The sequence below is a fragment of the Miniopterus schreibersii genome, assembly GCF_964146895.1.
Source record: "Miniopterus schreibersii genome assembly, chromosome: 13".
Classification (NCBI taxonomy): Eukaryota; Metazoa; Chordata; class Mammalia; order Chiroptera; family Miniopteridae; genus Miniopterus; species Miniopterus schreibersii.
In genome coordinates, this window is record NC_138113.1 from 17,085,015 (window position 1) to 17,102,581 (window position 17,567).

The 17,567-nt window shown below is 46.2% G+C and overlaps 1 protein-coding gene across 2 annotated transcripts in view; it reads right to left on the bottom strand.

The window, feature by feature from the left end:
* Positions 1–17,143, bottom strand: part of EIF2AK2 (eukaryotic translation initiation factor 2 alpha kinase 2) — a 30,981-nt gene extending 13,838 nt beyond the window's left edge. For both annotated transcript variants that reach the window (XM_081155796.1, XM_081155795.1), the window contains exons 1-10: positions 16,889–17,143; positions 10,455–10,589; positions 9,726–9,846; positions 8,092–8,228; positions 6,165–6,291; positions 5,823–5,896; positions 5,565–5,658; positions 3,731–3,765; positions 2,706–2,756; positions 933–1,055 (exon numbers count right to left, since the gene is read on the bottom strand). In XM_081155796.1, coding sequence (XP_081011922.1) covers positions 933–1,055; positions 2,706–2,756; positions 3,731–3,765; positions 5,565–5,658; positions 5,823–5,896; positions 6,165–6,291; positions 8,092–8,228; positions 9,726–9,846; positions 10,455–10,573 — 881 coding nt within the window. In that variant the 5' untranslated portion in view covers positions 10,574–10,589; positions 16,889–17,143. The remainder of the gene's footprint in view (positions 1–932; positions 1,056–2,705; positions 2,757–3,730; positions 3,766–5,564; positions 5,659–5,822; positions 5,897–6,164; positions 6,292–8,091; positions 8,229–9,725; positions 9,847–10,454; positions 10,590–16,888) is intronic.
* Positions 17,144–17,567: the final 424 nt, after the last annotated feature.

Genomic DNA, 17,567 nt, shown 5'->3' on the forward strand with positions numbered 1-17,567 from the left:
AAGGGGGTATGTGTGCGCAGATAATACATGAAACAAACATGGGAGGTAATGGGTTCTAGTGGGAACACAGCGGATTGGCATCCCGGAGGAGAGGATGCGTTCTAAATCTCTACCTCGTTACCTTAATAAGTATATGCGCCCACTCCTCAGATTAAAAGGTAGAGTCTATCTGCCCTCCCCTCGAATCTGAGCTGGCCTTAGTGACTCTGTTGAACCAATATCATGTGGAACTTCCAACACTAGGTCAAAAGTAGCCTTTGCTGCTTCCTCTTGGGATGACTTGCTCTGGGGACAATTCTTCTTGGAAACCAGCCACTAAGCTGTGAGAAGCCCAAGCCACATGAAAAGGTACCAGCTGAACTGCCAGCCCACAGCCAGCATGGACGGCTCTCCATGTGGGACTGGCTTCTTGGATGTCCTGCCTAGTCAAGCCTTCAAAGACGCCCGACTGCAAATGCAAGACAGACCCCAAGTGAGAATGGCCCAGATGAATACATAGGACCATGAGAGAGAATAATAACCTGTTTTTAAGACATTACATGTTCGAATGGTGTATTATGCAATAAGAGACAACCAGAACAGCTACTATTTTCACCTTTGAAAAATCAGTTCACATCTTTGGACCCCAGTCTCATCTATAACATAAGGAGATAAGACTAGAAAATCTCAAAGGTCACCTTGAGCTAAGTGATCCTATAAGTTCAGTTTTCATCAAGACAGCCCTTAATGGTATATCCATTTTTTATTGAGATAACCACAGTAAAGGGAGATCATTTCAGAGTAAGCCACGCTCTTGATGACAGAATAACATTTTTAAGGAAGACTGGGAAAAGTAAGTAATACACTAATGAAGAAGAGCGATACGTAAAAAGGAATAGTGCAATTCAACGTACCTTCTCACTTAAAAGTAAAATAAAACATTTACTACTTACTTGTCATCGTATTTAACACGTTTAATGGCGTAAGTCTTCCCATCAAGTCTGTGTTTTGCTTTGAAAATATGGCCATATGCACCTGAGCCAATCTGCGTTATTTCTGGAAAATCCTTGAGAAACCTTAAAAGATAAATCCACTGTTATTGTGAGGTCCCATGCCAGCTGGCCCCACCCCTCCCACTCTCCCTTAAGGTCACTAGTGAAAAGGACTGTGTAACAAGCAAGACTCGCCCCTTCTGAGTACGAAGGGCCCGCGTCACAGAAACTCTTGAATCACAAAGGACAGTTCCTCCCTGACCTCCTCCCAACATAACAGATGATCCCTGGAAGTCACAGTCAACTCCTCACTCCACAACAGCCACAAGAATCTTCACCCAAGCAGACGACTTTAGAAAGAAGCACCATGTCGTGTTCCACAGCTACCGCCAAGCTGTTCCAAGAGAAATAAGCAGGTGCTCTGGGCCAGCCTAGGCCTGTGCACCCCACCTTCCATCCCGAAGCCCTGCCAATTCTACTTCTGAAACGTATCGCAGGTATCCGCCCACTTTTCCCATCTCTGACATCTTCACACCAGTCCAAGCTTCCACCAGGCTCCTGCAGGACCTCGCTAACGGGACACCCCACTTCCTCTCCCTCTCCACTTCAATCCATATCCACACAGCAACCAGTGCGATCATGTCTCTCTACTGCCTAACAGCCAAGAGCCAAAGTTTGCATTCAGCAGAAAACAGAAAACCCTTAAATGGGCTCTATGGGGCCTGTATTTGGCCTCTGCCTCCCTCTCCAGCCTGTCCCGACACAGCGCCCATGTGTACCGCACTTCAAGCACACAACCCTCTCTCTGCTCCTTGAACACTCACATCACTTGTCCCATCTTCACCTTCCCACAGGCTCACCTTCCCGCCTGCCCCAGAGCCTCCACCTCCCTGTGTGGCCTCATCTTTCAGGCCTCTGACCATAGTTTGTAATTACAGACTTTTTCATCTAATTTTCATCCCCACAAAACTCTATGAGGGCTGGAGCTGTTGTCAATGGCCAGCACAATGCCAGCTATATATTAGGTACTTATTCAGTATCTGTTCATTCTTTGTTTTTTAAAATTTATTTCCAATGTCCTTTTGTTGCAAATCAGTCTTTTAGACTTTTTTTAAATGCAAACACATGATCTACCACAAGAGACACCCATTTTTTAAAGCGAAATCTGGAAAATGAAAAACAGATTTAAGTGTCTCTATTCTGATTCCTGCAGGAGTATTTGGGGGGGGGGGGGACTGCTGGTTTATAGGAATATTTGCTTTCAATATTAAAAACTTCCATAGATCTCAGAGAAATCCACATAAGCATCACATAGATCTACATCACACCACATTCCATTTAGATTCGTCTACACTTTACTTCTCTAAGATACAATGATTTTTTTATTTTTTATTTTTTATTTTTTAATATATCTATTGATTTCAGAGAGAGGAAAGGAGAGGGAGAGAGAGAGAAACATCAATGATGAGAGAGTCATTGATCGAGCCCGCAAAGGGGAATGTGCCCTGACTGGGAATCGAACCCCGATTGCCTGGATCCTAGGTCAATGCTCAACCGCTGAGCCACGCCCGGCCGGGCAAGATACAATGATCTTTTGTGGGCCTGACTGTGCTAAAATAACTTACCTGTTCAGGTGGAAATATATGCAACCTGTCTGATGTATAACAGTTCCTTATGAAACTTTCATCAAATAAACATATCTTTGAGCAAATTCTGTTTTATAGTCTTCCTTACCGGATGTCCACAGTATGCTTTCCAGGAGAGTAAAAGGTAGGGGCCAAATTTCTAAAAATTAAGAGAAGAATGTAAAATTCAAATAGAACTGAAATCAAATGTAACTTTAGAGCGGTTTTATGCCATGCACTAGGCTTTTTTTAACTTTATTTCTATTGCTGACACTATTACGGATGTCACCATTTACACTCCCATTTGCCCGCCTCCCCCCATCACTGCCCCCCCTTCCCTCTGGCCCTCACCAACTGCTGTCTGTATCTATGGGTCATGCATATAAGTTCTTTGGCTAATCTCTTCACCTTCTTTCACCCAGTCCTCCCTCCCCCCTCTCCTCTGATAGCTGTCAGTCTGTTCCATGCATCCATGCCTGTTTCTATTTCGTTTGTCAGTTTATTTTGTTCATTAGATTCCACATATAAGTGAGATCATACGGTATTTGTCTTACAATGACTGGCTTATTTCACTTAGCATAATCATCTCCAGGTCCACCTATGCTGCTGCAAATGGTAAGAGTTCCTTCTTTTTTATGGCTACATAGTATTCCACTGTGTAAATGTGCCACAGCTTTTTTATTCCGCTCACCTACTGATGGGCACTTGGGCTGTTTCCAGATCTTATTACCAGAAGTTTCTTTATATTTTGAATCGTTTGAGAGCATTTGATCTTTTTATTTCTTACCCGAGTTATTACACCATTTCTACCCTACCTGTTTATCTGCAGAATGCACTTCTCTTGAAAACATCTCTCCAAGCCCACTTCCCTGAATCAATTACTCTAGCAACATCCCCATAGGCCTTTCTGTGTGCAGTGTACTGTGTGCATACAATGATATCTCTACGTATTTAAAATTATTTGTTTGTAGATTTGAGCTTTTTGTGATCTTTAACCATGCTCTCTAATTTTAAAACCCTACTCAAATAAGGGTGTACAATACTCTACAAATACTGAAGACTTAATAAGGCTGACAAACTAAGTCTGAAAGAAAAGTTCACTTCAAACTAAGTTCAATGCATAATGATACTCACATTCTCACCTTCTCCAGCCGTTTTCTGACACCCATCTACGACAAAAGAAAGTGAAAAACTGTTTCAGGTGATTAAATCAACTCTATTGCTTTTTACTTGTTTTTTTCCAATCCTCGCCTGAGAGTGTGTGTGTGTGTGTGTGTGTGTTTTATTTTTAGAGAGAGGAAGGGAGACAGAAAAAAACATCAATGTGAGACAGAAACACCGACTGGTTGCGCCCCGACTGGGGATCAAACCCACAACCTAGGTATGGGCCCTGACAAGAAATCGAACCCACCACCCTTCGGTGTAGGGGATGATACTCCACCCGATGGAGCCCCCAGCCAGGGCTCTTCTGCTTTTCCTTGCTATGCTTCCTCCTGTACTTCTAGCTGGTTCTGTGACCACATTTCTTTGTCCATAAGGTTAACAGCCTCATCAATGTTTGCACTCTTATCAAGCCTGCTTCCCAGCTTACTTGGTTATATCGACCTACTCATCTATTACAGCAACCAGACAGGTGTGGCCAGGACAAAAAAGGCAATGGTAGGGCACGTCCTGAAGCGGCTCTGACTGTCCAGGGAAGTATATGGCTTCCCCGCTGATCCTCTGGCCAGCAGAGCTCAGCAAGAAGGTGCGCCCCCAACCACCCACAGTGCTTAACACAGATGGAGCCCAGGGATCTAGTTGAAAATAGTTCTCCCAGGGCTATTAGATCACCAGTTAAAAACTGCAATGCTGATACTTTCATTTTTAGCACAAATTAATTTTGATATTTAGCAAAAAAGAGGAGTCTTCAATACATCTCTCAGAAGTTAATGTCACAAAGCTCTTTTCATTCATAGTCACTTTTATTCTGGCAGATTTTGTGGATTTTTTTTAACCCGTTTAAGTATAGTGATACAGAGAAACACCAGACTAAGATTTCTTGGGTTCCTATCACCTGCCAGCCTCGGTATCGCAGGGTGACCACACGACAGAGTAATTTAGCTATTCTGTTCATGAGCAATATTTTTTTCTCATTTCTTCCTATTACAACCAATGTTGCAAAGAACATTCTTATACCTGTTTCTCTGTGCACACGTCTCTCTCGAAGAAGATATCCCCAGAAGGGACCTCCTTGGCATTATAGCATGCACACCCTCAATTTTACTACGTTATCAAATTGTTCTCCGAAATGGTTGTACTGATTTATACTTTCACCAGCAGGATATAATAGTTAAAACTGGAACACACTTATGTCAATACTTAGTATTGCCAGACTCAAATTTTGCCAATCTGATGGGTTTCAAGTGCATCTAAGTGTTGTTTCGATTTGCATTGTCCTGATTACTATGAAGTAAAGTATCATTTCCTATGTTTCTTGACCAGCTGGGTATCTCTCTGAATTTTCTGTACGGATCATTTGTACATTCTACTGAGTTGCTTGTCCCTTTCATATTGATCTGTAGTTCTTTATAAACAGGATACCTTTGTAACACTAATCATCACATGAAAATTACCTGATTTTTAAGTTTAGTTCTGATTTTTTTAAAAACAAAAGAATATTAATGAATGAGCTATATTAATGAATCTTTTAATTACTGTTCAGTTCGTAGAAGAAGCAAGATCACAGGAATATATGAAAATATGAAGGTTAGTAGGGAAAGATGGGAGTGACAAGTGGGAGAATTCTGCATATGAAGGGTGGGAGTTAATAAAGCAAGAGAGTCACAGGCTGCCAAATATCATTATTTAGTGAGAGCACAGGAGATAAAAATAGAAAAATTAAAGTTGATAACTGAAGGTTGTTTTAAAATAAGGATGTACAGAGGGAATTAAGACTAACTAGGAATTTTAGAGGTGAATACTATACCACAGATGAAGGAGAACTGGTAACACTGTCACTGTTAGCATTTCTTCCTGATCCACTTACTGAAACGCCATTTTCAGATGGTGATTCAGAAACACTAGAAGAAATGGGAGTAACTATTAGTTTATGAATTCTATTTTTTGTTGGTAAGTAATTCCTTTCCCTAAATTCTCCTTAAACATTAAACATTTTCATTAAAATTTGCTCTTTCAGGCAGAAATCTGAATTTCTTAAATATCACAGTTGTCTGTACACACTTACGATATTATCGAGGAGTCGCTTCCGTAGTCACTGGACCCAGCAGGGGAAAAGGCAAGGAATCCTGAATCATCTTTCTGAAAGAAAGAGAGCCCGTGGGGGTTTCGCCACAACTAAATGACTTCTCCACAGTGGCTCAGTCTCTGTGTATCAACTGCCACATTTACCAAATTCACAGCCACAAACAATCATGAGATTAATACATGGGACGCTGGTGGGACACGGAATCGAGGAATCCTTTTGCTATGTGAATTGGCTGTTTTGACATCATGTGAGCAGTCAAACCTCAAAGCAATTTCAGGGAAAATTTTAAAATACAAAAATAAATCCAAAGGCAGTACATACCTTTGAGCTTTTTTCTAATTTTATCTGCTCATATGTACGTTTAGCAGCCAAATGTTTTGCCTTCTGCTTAGTAGTACCTACAGCATCGCCGTATTCTTTCTGTCCAATTTTGATTTTACAAGAAAATCTAGGAAAAATGATGATTATTTACCTAAATACCAAAACAGTGAATCTAAGTGATGATTTGAAAAAAAAAACAACCCACAAAAACACATCGGTAAAGGCCTTAATGTGACACTAATGTAATAGGCAGATTTGTATTTCACGTCTTTGTATAATTTAAATCTTCCGTAAGATGGCTGACCAATCTGTCACAGTAACCAGGACTGGCTGACATCTCAGCTTGCATTTTTCCAGAAAACGTCTAACTCTTTGTTGCTTCATTCAAAGATCTGGCATAAAGGCATTAAAAGTGGTGATTTTAAAAAAAAAAAAATCCCTAAAGGTCAAAAGATATGAAGGTAGAAAAATAGAAAAGAGAAGATCTGGTGAATTTTTCAGCAATGCTCAAATGGGAAAGAAAAGGCCAGTAGAGAAAGTGAGGCTTCTATAGGAGAAACAATGAGCTTACAGTGTTTTGCAGGGAACAGGTGAAGCATGGACTTTGCTCTAACCTCAGCATTTTCTGCCCCCTGCTACCTGCACGAAATCCTAAGAAAATCACCATAGTGCAAAACCCCCATGCTGAAGTCCACTCCTCCTCATATTAATGTAAGGACATCTGTGGTTAGGCAAGGATACTTGGACAATTACATAAGAATTATTTTTAAGGTGGCAAAGCAATGCACATGATAAGAATCATGGAGTTGCTATAGATTACCAAAAAATGGTTCCTATATTATTTGCTATAGGGGGAAACACAGCCAACCAGCAGTCTTCTCCTCTCGGCCCTAAAGGAAGAATTAGGGAGCTGGGCTAAATGCCCTCAATTGTTTCTACTGTTCCTGTTTTTCCCAGGCACCTCCTAGGAAGACTTCTCTCTTTTAGGAATCTAATGTTAGAGTACCTAATCCATAGGAACCAAGCAGGTGAGCTAAGGAAAAATAAAAGAATGTATTGAGACTGACCCACAGAATTCACTTCTGACTATTTCCTTCCAAGGAAGATCATCACGTTTTTCTCTCCTTCGTCTGGCCTAACAGCCATCAGAGTAAAAATTCCAATGTAAATAGCTCCGTCAATTCAGAGAACAGTATCCTAAAGTGACTGTTTGGACAATTTGCATTTAGATTGTTTTTCCTCCCTCAATAAATGGACTGGTTATAGCTGAGAAACAATCTCCCTCACGCTCATGGTTTTGTTTTCCTCATTTCTGATCCATGACTTATCCTCACTTCCAAGTCCTAGCTCACCGGTGGCACTCTCAGCAACTGAAACTCTAATCTGTCAAATTCCCCATCATACTCCTCAAATCCTGGTCTCCTCACAGTCTAGGGAGAAATACCACTCATACTAATGCACAGTATCTATCTGCAGAGTGATACCGTTTAATCAAATCTGAAAGATGAACCCTTGGACAGACAGCTCCCTATAACCTGACATGCTGGAAACCGAGTCATTCTACACACGTGGCAGAGCTGTCTTCACACAGCCACTTCTCACCATGCAGGGCTGGAAAGATCTCTGCATCCTTCAAGCAGGGCACCTCACACTCTCTTAGGTGTCCTGCAGATTAAACTATCCAGACAGGCCTCAGAAATAAAGAATTACCCAGAGTTGATCAATTATAATATATGAGTTCCAAGCCTTCGGCAATGAAGCATTTTAATATTTTAATTACAAAGATGTCCAATTGTCTGAAAGTCCTATAAAACTTTCCACGCAGATGTACAAAAAAGAAACATTTCTTGAAAATTAGACATAGAAATAAGTCCATTCTATTGCTCACATACATTGAAGCAGAAGGAAAAAGCCAACTACATCTCACCTTTCGGGCCCATTTGTGCAAACTTCACGTTGTTCATAATTTATAGACACTCTTTCCTTTTGGGCAATACTATTAAGATAACCTATGTAATTAAAATCTGAAGTATCGATTGTCGACAGTGATGATGGACTAACATCCTGCAAAGAAAAAAATCTTGTTTAATATGGATGAGAACAAAGATTTGACTCTTTATTTTTCTCATAAAATTACTAAATGAGCCATCTAAAAGACAACTTAGATTTTACATATTCCCCTACTACTATATTACTTTGAATCAAAGTGTAAGCATATACCTTCCTCTACCAGAAAAATCCCACTAGAATAAATTTTAACAATAGGAAAGGAACCATCCATTTTCCTTTTATAGTTTGATAAGGGAAAACAAGTCCATTTTCTGTTTTTCCATGCAAAATACTATAATCCTTTCTAGCCTGCTGTACCCTCAAAAAAACAAGATAACAAATATTAAACTAAAGCTATATCCTGGATGACAATTTACTGGGAAAGATGAACATAACAGTGTCAGTCCTTCCACCACTCTCTGCATCTTCTTTTATTCTTAATCTGATAAAATGTCTAAAGTTTTACAACTTTATTAGTCTTGTTTAAACAACTAACTTTGGGTTTTACTGATTGTCTTTATTATTTCTTTGTTTTCTTTTACATTAATTTCTGCTCTAATCTTTGTTACATTCTTTCTTCTGCTTTTTGGGAGGAAAATAATATAGTCACATTTTTGTTCTTTTTCTAACTTCTTGACTTGGTTTTCTTGCTCATTAACAATTTATGAATTCATGACTTTATTTTTCAACTGCAGCTAGAAGGGAACATCTTCAAGTAAGATTTTTCAGGAAAGTATCTTGAAAGCTAAATTTTACCAAAAGTTTCAATATCTGAGAATGATCATCTTCTGTCCCACATATAAATGACTTCTTGTCTCATTTTATAGCCGCTGTTCCCCTACGTCCTGGTTGTCAATGTTGCTTTTTGTTTTCATTTTACATAGTTTTTTTCTTCTGCCTACATGCTTAAGGATCCTTTGCTCATCACTAGAACGCAGGACTTTCACAATGACTGAAGTTGCTCTTGGTGGTTCTGTGTTTTCCTGTATCTGTTGAGCTGTTTTAATCTTCACCCAGTTCTTTGTTTCAGAAATATTTGCTACTGAAATCTTTTCAGATAGCTTTTTCTGTACTGGTTACTCTGTTCTCATCTTCAGGGATGCCAGTTATATGTATGTTGGTTCTCCATTACCTGCCCTCCATATACATCCCTCTCCTCACAATCCCTTCATCTCTGTCGTTTTCCACAGATTCCCTCAATTAGGTGGAGGGACTCCTGCCAGCACCTGTCAGTTCATTTCTCACTGTTTCCTTTCCACATCTGTTCAGCTTTAGAGGATGTCACTGCTACTGGCACTCTGAACAGGTATTATATAGCTTTGCCCGCTATTTTCTAGGTATACCTCTCATTCTGGGTTCTACAGAAATGGAGACAGGAAAAAAGACTGAACTTATGAATGTAAGGGAACTTTCCAATGGATTTATTTTGTATGTTGGTATTGTCTCACAGAGAAAAATATAAACTATATTGTGAGTCCCTTTTAACTAGGGGGGAAAAAGACAATTACTCACCTGTTTTTCTTTATTAAGTATTTCAAGAGCTAATTTGGCTGCAGCATTTTTTGCTTCCTTCTTTGGTTTGCCTTCAGCTTCTGGAAATTCTCTCCCATCTATTATAACCTTAATCGTAAACCTGATTGCAAAGAAAATATTCACAAAATATTATTAAACTCATGCATTATCTAGAGACAAGTATTCCAATCGCCACTGCCTCTTCTGTCTACCCTTGAAGGTTTTGACTCATGTTCAATATAGAATTTAAGTAGTCACCTCCAAACAGCATAATAGCACATCGTCTTGAAGCATGGGAAAGCTTTTACCCTCTTTTTCCTCCAGAGTCCTCTGAAGTCATAATTTCATACCAAAAGGACTCTCTCCCAGAAGTCTGTGGCAACTTTGCCCTAAAGTACTGACTTCAACCCTGGCCGGTCTGACTCAATGCTCAGAGCGTCGGCCCTCGGACTGAAGGTTCCTGGGTTCGATTCCAGCCAAGGGCACGTACCTGGTTGCAGGCTCAATCCCCAGCCTGGTCGGGGCGTGTGCGGGAGGCAACCAATCGATGTGTCTCTCTCACATCAATGTTTTTCTCTCCCTTCCACTCTCTCTGAAAGCAATGGAAAAATATCCTTAAGTGAGGATTAAAAAAAAAAAAAAAGTATTGACTTCAAAACTGTGCCAGAGTTGCCATTACTCTAGTTTATATTTTATAGGTATATATCCTTTTTCTAAATAGCATCTTACCTTAAGTCATGTGGAGGTCCTGTCTTAGACACTTCATGATAGTTAACATCTACGTTGTTTTTCTGACAGTATTTATTAAGTTCTCCTATGAAAAAACCTAATGAAAGATCGTCGGCCATTTCTTCTTCCAGTAACCTACAATACAAGTGATGTTTGAAAGAAGTGACACTCACAGAACATATTTAATTGGATTTTCCCAATCCAGTTTAGAATGCAAAATGGAGTAAGAATTTACTTTATATGACTCATCTCAGCAATACATAAATCCAGAGAAAACTTTCTTTAAAAATCTTTCTCTTTCTCTCATAGGCTGCACAATCAAGCTAATTTTTCCAAAATTTTCTACTTTTAAAACTCAACTGGCCAAGAAAGGAAGGGGTCTATCTCTTTAAGGCTGGTCTCTGCTTTCACTGAGTTTGTCCACCTGCTTGAGAAGGTAAAAAGGCCGCAGAAGTAGAATTGGAATTCTTTATGTTGAGAAGAAAAAGGCTGAGGTTATATATAGAAAGTGATGTTTATGAAACCATGAAGGATTTAGCTCTATGAAAATAGTCTCCTATGAAATCCCCAAAATCCTTCCTTTCAAATTTGCACAAATCAATGTTAGGACAATTTACCGAGGTAAATTATGACCCCAGTTTATGGGTCACACTGGACTAATTCAGTAACAATGATTTAAATAATGAACAAAATCTAAAGGACGTAGAACCTAAGTATAAGAGCCAAAACTATAAAATTCTTAGAAGAAACCATAAGGGCAAATCTTCCTAACCGTGGATTTGGCAATGGAATCTTTGCCATGACGACAAAAGCACAAGCAACAAAAGAAAAGATAAATTAGACTTCCTCAAAATTAAAAACGTTTGTGTTCCAAAGGACATGATGACAAAAATAAAAAGACAACCTACAGAATGGGATATTTATAAATCATACATGTGATGCGGGTCTAGTATCCAGCATATATAAAGAACTCCAAACTCAACAAAGACAACCCAATTAAGAAGGAGGCAAAGGACTGGAACGACATTTCTCTAAAGACATACAGATTTCCAACAAGCACATAAAAAGATGCTCAACGTCATTAGTCATTAGAGAAATGCAAATCAAAACCACAACTAGATACCACTTCACACCCACCAGAAGGACAATAACAGTAATAGTAACAGAGAAAATAAGTGTTGATGAGGGTGCAGAGAAACTGGGACCTTCCTATGTTGCTGATGGGAGTACAAAATGGTGCCACTTCTATGGAAAATAATTTGATATTTCCTCACAAAGCTAAGCTTAGAATTACCATATGGCCCAGCAACTCCACGCCTAGGCTTATCCCCAAAGAACTGAAAAACAGGTTTTCAAACAAATGCTTACATAGGAATGTTCATAGCAGCACTGCTCACAGCAGCCAGAAAGTGGGAACAAACCAACCATCCATCAAACATGGTATATTCACACATGAAAACTTCAACCATAAAAAGGAATGAAGTGTAGAAACATGCTACAACATAGACAAACCTTGAAAACATGATGAAGGAAAGAAGCTAGACACAAAAGGCCACATATTGTATGATTCCATTTCTATGAAACATCCAGAATAGATAAATCCACAGAGACAGAAAGCAGACCTTGTTGACCACTCATTTCTTGTGGGAAAGCTCTTTAGATTTTCCTTCTTCAATGGTCAAGCATCTTCCTAACACCTACTTAACCTTCACAGGCTCTAAGTGCTGGAGTTCCCCCAAGGCTTGGTCCAAAGACCCTATTCCGTTTATACTTTCTCCTCAAGGTGATTTCTCCCGTGTCCATGATTTCAATGATTATTTGTCATTAACTCTAAAATTTACATATAAACTTATGGGCCTCTCTCTGAGTTTCAGGTCTCTCTATCCAACATCTCCCCTTGAATGTCTTGAAAGAACTTTTTTTTAACTTTTATTATTTATTTATTTATTAATATGTCTTTATTGATTTCAGAGAGAGAAAGGGAGAGGGAGAGAGAGAGAAACATCAGTGATGACAGAGTCAATGATCGGCTGCCTCCTGCAGACGCCCTACTGGGGATAGAGCCCGCAACCCAGACATGTGCCCGGACCGGGAATTGAACCTCCATCTCCTGGATCCTAGGTCAATGCTCAACCGCTGAGCCAAGCTGGCCGAGCTTGAAAGAATTTTAAACGCAAAAGATCCAAAACTGCATTTATGATCTTCCCTTAAGCTGGTTTGGAATTTCCTGTCTCAAAAAAATGACTCCACTATCCATCCATGTCTGAAAGCCATGAATCTGGGAGGCATAGTTGATATTTCCTTTCCCTACTTTCTTATCCATAACAAAGTTCTGACCCACAGATCCTTCTACTTCTCGATGATGTCACAGCCACTATTCTGGTCCAAGCCACTCCTGGGCTGCTGCAAGAACCTCAGATCCAGTTCCTCACAGCCACTGAAATTCCTTCTCTGCCCTGCAGTCACTGTGATTTTCTTTTTATTTATTTTTCTTCATTGTGATAAAATACACATAACATGAAATTTACCCTTTTAACCGTTTTTAAGTCTACAATCCACAGGCATTAAGCACATTCACAATGTTGTACAGCCATCACTGTCATCTATCACCAGAACTCTCTTCATCTTCCCAAACAGAAAGTCTGTACACCTTGAATAACTTCCCAATTCACTGTCCTCTCACCCCCTGATAACCAGCAATACTTTCCATCTCTCTGAATTTATCTACTCTAGGTACCACATATAAGTGGAAGCATACAACTTTTGTATTTTGGTGCCTGGTTATTTCAGTTAGCGTAACATCTTCGAGGTTCATCCATATTGTAGCATGTGTCAAAATGCCCTTCCTTTCCAAGGCTGACTGCTATCTGGCCATGTGTACACACACTACCACATTCTGTTGACCCATTCATCAGTTGATGGGCACTTGTGTCATTTCAACGTTTTGGCTAGTGTGAATAATACTGCTACGAGCATCGGTGTACAAATACCTGTTCAAGTCCTTATTTTCAGGTACTCTGGTTATCTACCTAGAAGTGGAATTGCTAAATCATACGGTAATTCTGTTTAACATTTTGAGGAATCACCCAATTGCTTTTCACAGCAGCTGCACCAAATTATATTTCCACCAGTAAGAAATGAGTGAGAGGCATGGTCAGGGATGCAGGTGTTGTTCCAACTGTAATAGGAAGCTTTTGGGGGGTTCTAAGCGGAGGGGTGATGTGATTGCATTTATGTTTTAAATGATCACTCTGATGCTATGCAGAGAACAGAGTAGGGGGGCTGGGCATGGAAAGGGGAGCGGAGCATGAGTAGAGGTTGGGAGACCATGTAGAGACTGCGGGGCCCTGGTTTGGGTGAGCAATGGCCGTGGCTGGAAGCAGGGTGCTGGAAATTCCTAGATCTGAGCAAAGGCAACACCTTCATATTACTGCCTAGTGCGGCCGAGAGAGTTAGGCTTTAGAGCCACAGAGATCTGAGTTGGACACGTCTCTGAACCTGATTCATGACCTGGAAACACCTGATTCACAGGTTGTTGTGAGGGGTAAATCAGGCAAAAAGCATCCAGCAGAGTCCCCCACACCTGTGGTCCTCAATAAACGGTGCTTCTGGTCTGCAATTTCAACCCTACCTCCCAAAATGCACTGAAAATTGAGATTCATTTTGTTTTCATTTGTTCTGGTTTTGGTAGATTTGCAGCCCCCTGTCTAGACCTAAATTGACATGAGCCACTTAAGAGTCTTTATCATACTTTGCTGCCTACTTGTCATGTGACTGCAGAAATATGCTCTATTGTAGAGTGCCGTCCCCAAATCCTGCTGAGAGCGCGGCATCCTAGGCAGGGTTTATCTGCACCGCCCTTCTAAAGCCCGAAATCTCTGAATTTAGTCAGAACACACCTGGCCCAAGGTTTCAGAATAAGGATCTGCACATACCATTATTTTCAGGACCCCAGGTGTGTTTAGTTTAGTCACAACCACGAAACCATACATCAAGTCCCAGGGGGTGGAGGCCTCAGAACAGCAGTTAGGGAAGAGCCCTTATCGATGACCTAACCAGGAACCCTAACCAATGCTCTAAGTCCTCAGCGCTTTACAAGTCCCTGCTCATCCTGAGAGCGACAAGCCAGCCCGAATTTAAGTGAAATATATGTGCAAACTTATAAGGCGCTGAACTGACATGTTTGAAAAAGTACTTACAAGTTTGGGTGGGGGGGAAGAAACAGCAAGTTTCCTTTTAACTGTTTTTAATAAATCTTGTTTTACTACCTGTTAGCACCTTCTTAAAAGAAACCGCTACCATAACCACGAACAGCTGTTACACGCCCATCTTCCTGACTGCACCCAGACGCGACCGGCTGCGCCTCGGAGCAGCGCCCCGCGGGGCTGACCGCGAGCGCCCCCGCCCGGCCCCCGCCCCCCCACCGCGCCCCCCCACCCCCCCCACCCCGGGCCTGCATGCGACCTGCACCCAGGAGCATCTGGTGCATTAAATGAACGCGCGCCAGGCCGAGCGCTGGGGATCTTCAGGCTCAAATGAGGAAGCTGAAGAAGCGCAGGCCGCCCGGGGCTCTGCGCTCCCGAGGCGCGGGGCCCCTTCGCCCCCGCCCGGCAAGGCCTCGTGAGGAGTCGCAGGCAAGAGGAAATCTCACGGTTCTGGGCCTCCGAAGGCAGTTCGGGACAGACCCCTCACCAGGCGACTGCTCTGAGCGCGCCGCTTCGGTACCGGGCGCGGGGTTACCCGGCCAACAGAACCCGCTCCCGCGCTCGGGGAGGGGCCCGGGCAAAGCCCAGAAACGCCGCCGGCGCTAAGCTCCGCGCAACCACGGGCAGAGAGGGGGCAGCGGGGCGAGGGCGCGGGGCCGCCTCCTTGCAGGCCCTGGGGGGTCGGCGGGGCGAGGGCGCGGGGCCGCCTCCTTGCAGGCCCTGGGGGGCAGCGGGGCGAGGGCGCGGGGCCGCCTCCTTGCAGGCCCTGGGGGGCAGCGGGGCGAGGGGGCGGGGCCGCCTCCTTGCAGGCCCTGGGGGGCAGCGGGGCGAGGGGGCGGGGCCGCCTCCTTGCAGGCCCTGGGGGGCAGCGGGGCGAGGGGGCGGGGCCGCCTCCTTGCAGGCCCTGGGGGGCAGCGGGGCGAGGGGGCGGGGCCGCCTCCTTGCAGGCCCTGGGGGGCAGCGGGGCGAGGGCGCGGGGCCGCCTCCTTGCAGGCCCTGGGGGGCAGCGGGGCGAGGGGGCGGGGCCGCCTCCTTGCAGGCCCTGGGGGGTCGGCGGGGCGAGGGGCGCCCGGCGGGCGAGCGGGAAGCGGGGGCTCGGCCGCGGGCGAGGGGGCGCTGTTCCGCGCGCCGGCCCCCAGAACCGCGGTGAGGTCAGGGTGGGGGGCGCGGGCCCCGCCCGAGGGCCGCTGAGCGGGGGCGGGGGAGGCCTCCAGCTGGGAACGGACGCCGCTGCCCAGGCGGGAGGCTTCGGGAGGGTCACTGCGCCGCGCACGGCCGCGGAGCCCCGGCCTCGCTCCTCCGGGTCCCGTCCTCGGCGCGCGGTCTCCCCAGGTGCCCCGCCCCGCCCGGCCGGGCGCGTCCGCACGGGCTCCGGGAAAAATGCTTCGCGGGAAGTAGGCGGCTCCCAGCTCCCGGCCCCGCGCCTCGGCTGCGGGCGGAGCGCGCCGCTCGGCGGGCCCAGGACCGGGGCCTCTCGCCGCGTCACCGCCGGGGTGGGCGGCGCGCGCCCGGGGCGCCCTCGGCACTCGGGGCCCCTCGGCGCGCCCGCGTGGCCCCCGCTATCCGGGCCCCCCCCCGCGCAACCCGGGCCCCTCTCGGCGCCCGTGCGCGCCCCCCCCCCGCCATCCGGGCCCCTCTCGGCGCCCGTGCCCCCCCCCGCCATCCGGGCCCCTCTCGGCGCCCGTGCCCCCCCCCGCAATCCGGGCCCCTCTCGGCGCCCGTGTCCCCCCCCGCAATCCGAGCCCCTCTCGGCGCCCGTGCCCCCCCCCGCCATCCGGGCCCCTCTCGGCGCCCGTGCCCCCCCCCGCAATCCGAGCCCCTCTCGGCGCCCGTGTCCCCCCCCGCCACCCGGGCCCCTCTCGGCGTCCGTGTCCCCCCCCCGCGCAATCCAGGCCCCTCTCGGCGCCCGTGTCCCCCCCCCCGCGCAATCCAGGCCCCTCTTGGCGCCCGTGTCCCCCCCCCCGCGCAATCCAGGCCCCTCTCGGCGCCCGTGTCCCCCCCCGCGCAATCCAGGCCCCTCTTGGCGTCCGTGTCCCCCCCCCGCGCAATCCAGGCCCCTCTCGGCGCCCGTGTCCCCCCCCACGCGCAATCCAGGCCCCTCTTGGCGCCCGTGCCCCCCTGCAACCCGGGCGCCTCTCCCGCGCGCCGCCCCGCAATCCCGACCACCTGCCGCGCTGGTGCTCCCCCGCGCCTCGGACCCCAGCCGCCCCCGCGCCCGGCGCAGCTCACCTCGCGCCGCAGCTGCCCGCAGAGCCCGCCGGGTGTGGCTCGCTCCTCTCAGTTTCGTTTCCCCGCGAACTCCGCCTTCCGCCCGCCCGCTCCCGCACGCGCCCTCACCGCTCCCGGACCCCGGGAAACTGGCGCGGGGAGGGAGTCCGCGGGAAAGGCGACGGGGCGGGGCGTGTCCGCGCGCAGCTCGCGGGCCATTGGCTCGCTCTGGGCGCTTCCGAACCCGCGCCGCCGGCCGGCGCCCCGCCCGGCGCCCCGAGCTGTGGGCCCGGCCGGCTGCAGGCGCGGCCCCGCCCAGGTCGCCGGGCGCTCGCCCGGCCAGGCTCAGGGACAGACCGTCGCGTTTCCCCTTCCACGCAAACTTTTGGGGTGATGGTGGGGTGGACATTATCCGCTCCATTTACAATAGAAGAAACAGTAAATTAACTTGCTTAGAGTCTTGGGGCTGGTCAGTGGCAAAGAGCATTCAACTCCAGGTCAGGCCCCTAAACCAAAGCACCTCTTCCCCCTCCCACAGCGCTCCTGGTCACCTTCCCAAGCCGGGCGTGAGGGTGCTGCTTCTGTTTGCACCCATCCACCCTGTCGTTCGACAGATACTTGCCAGCCGCTGTACGCGGCGCCTGCCAGTTCAGAGGCTCCCTGTGGGGCCTCTTGGAGTTGACTACAAAAGCCCTTACCA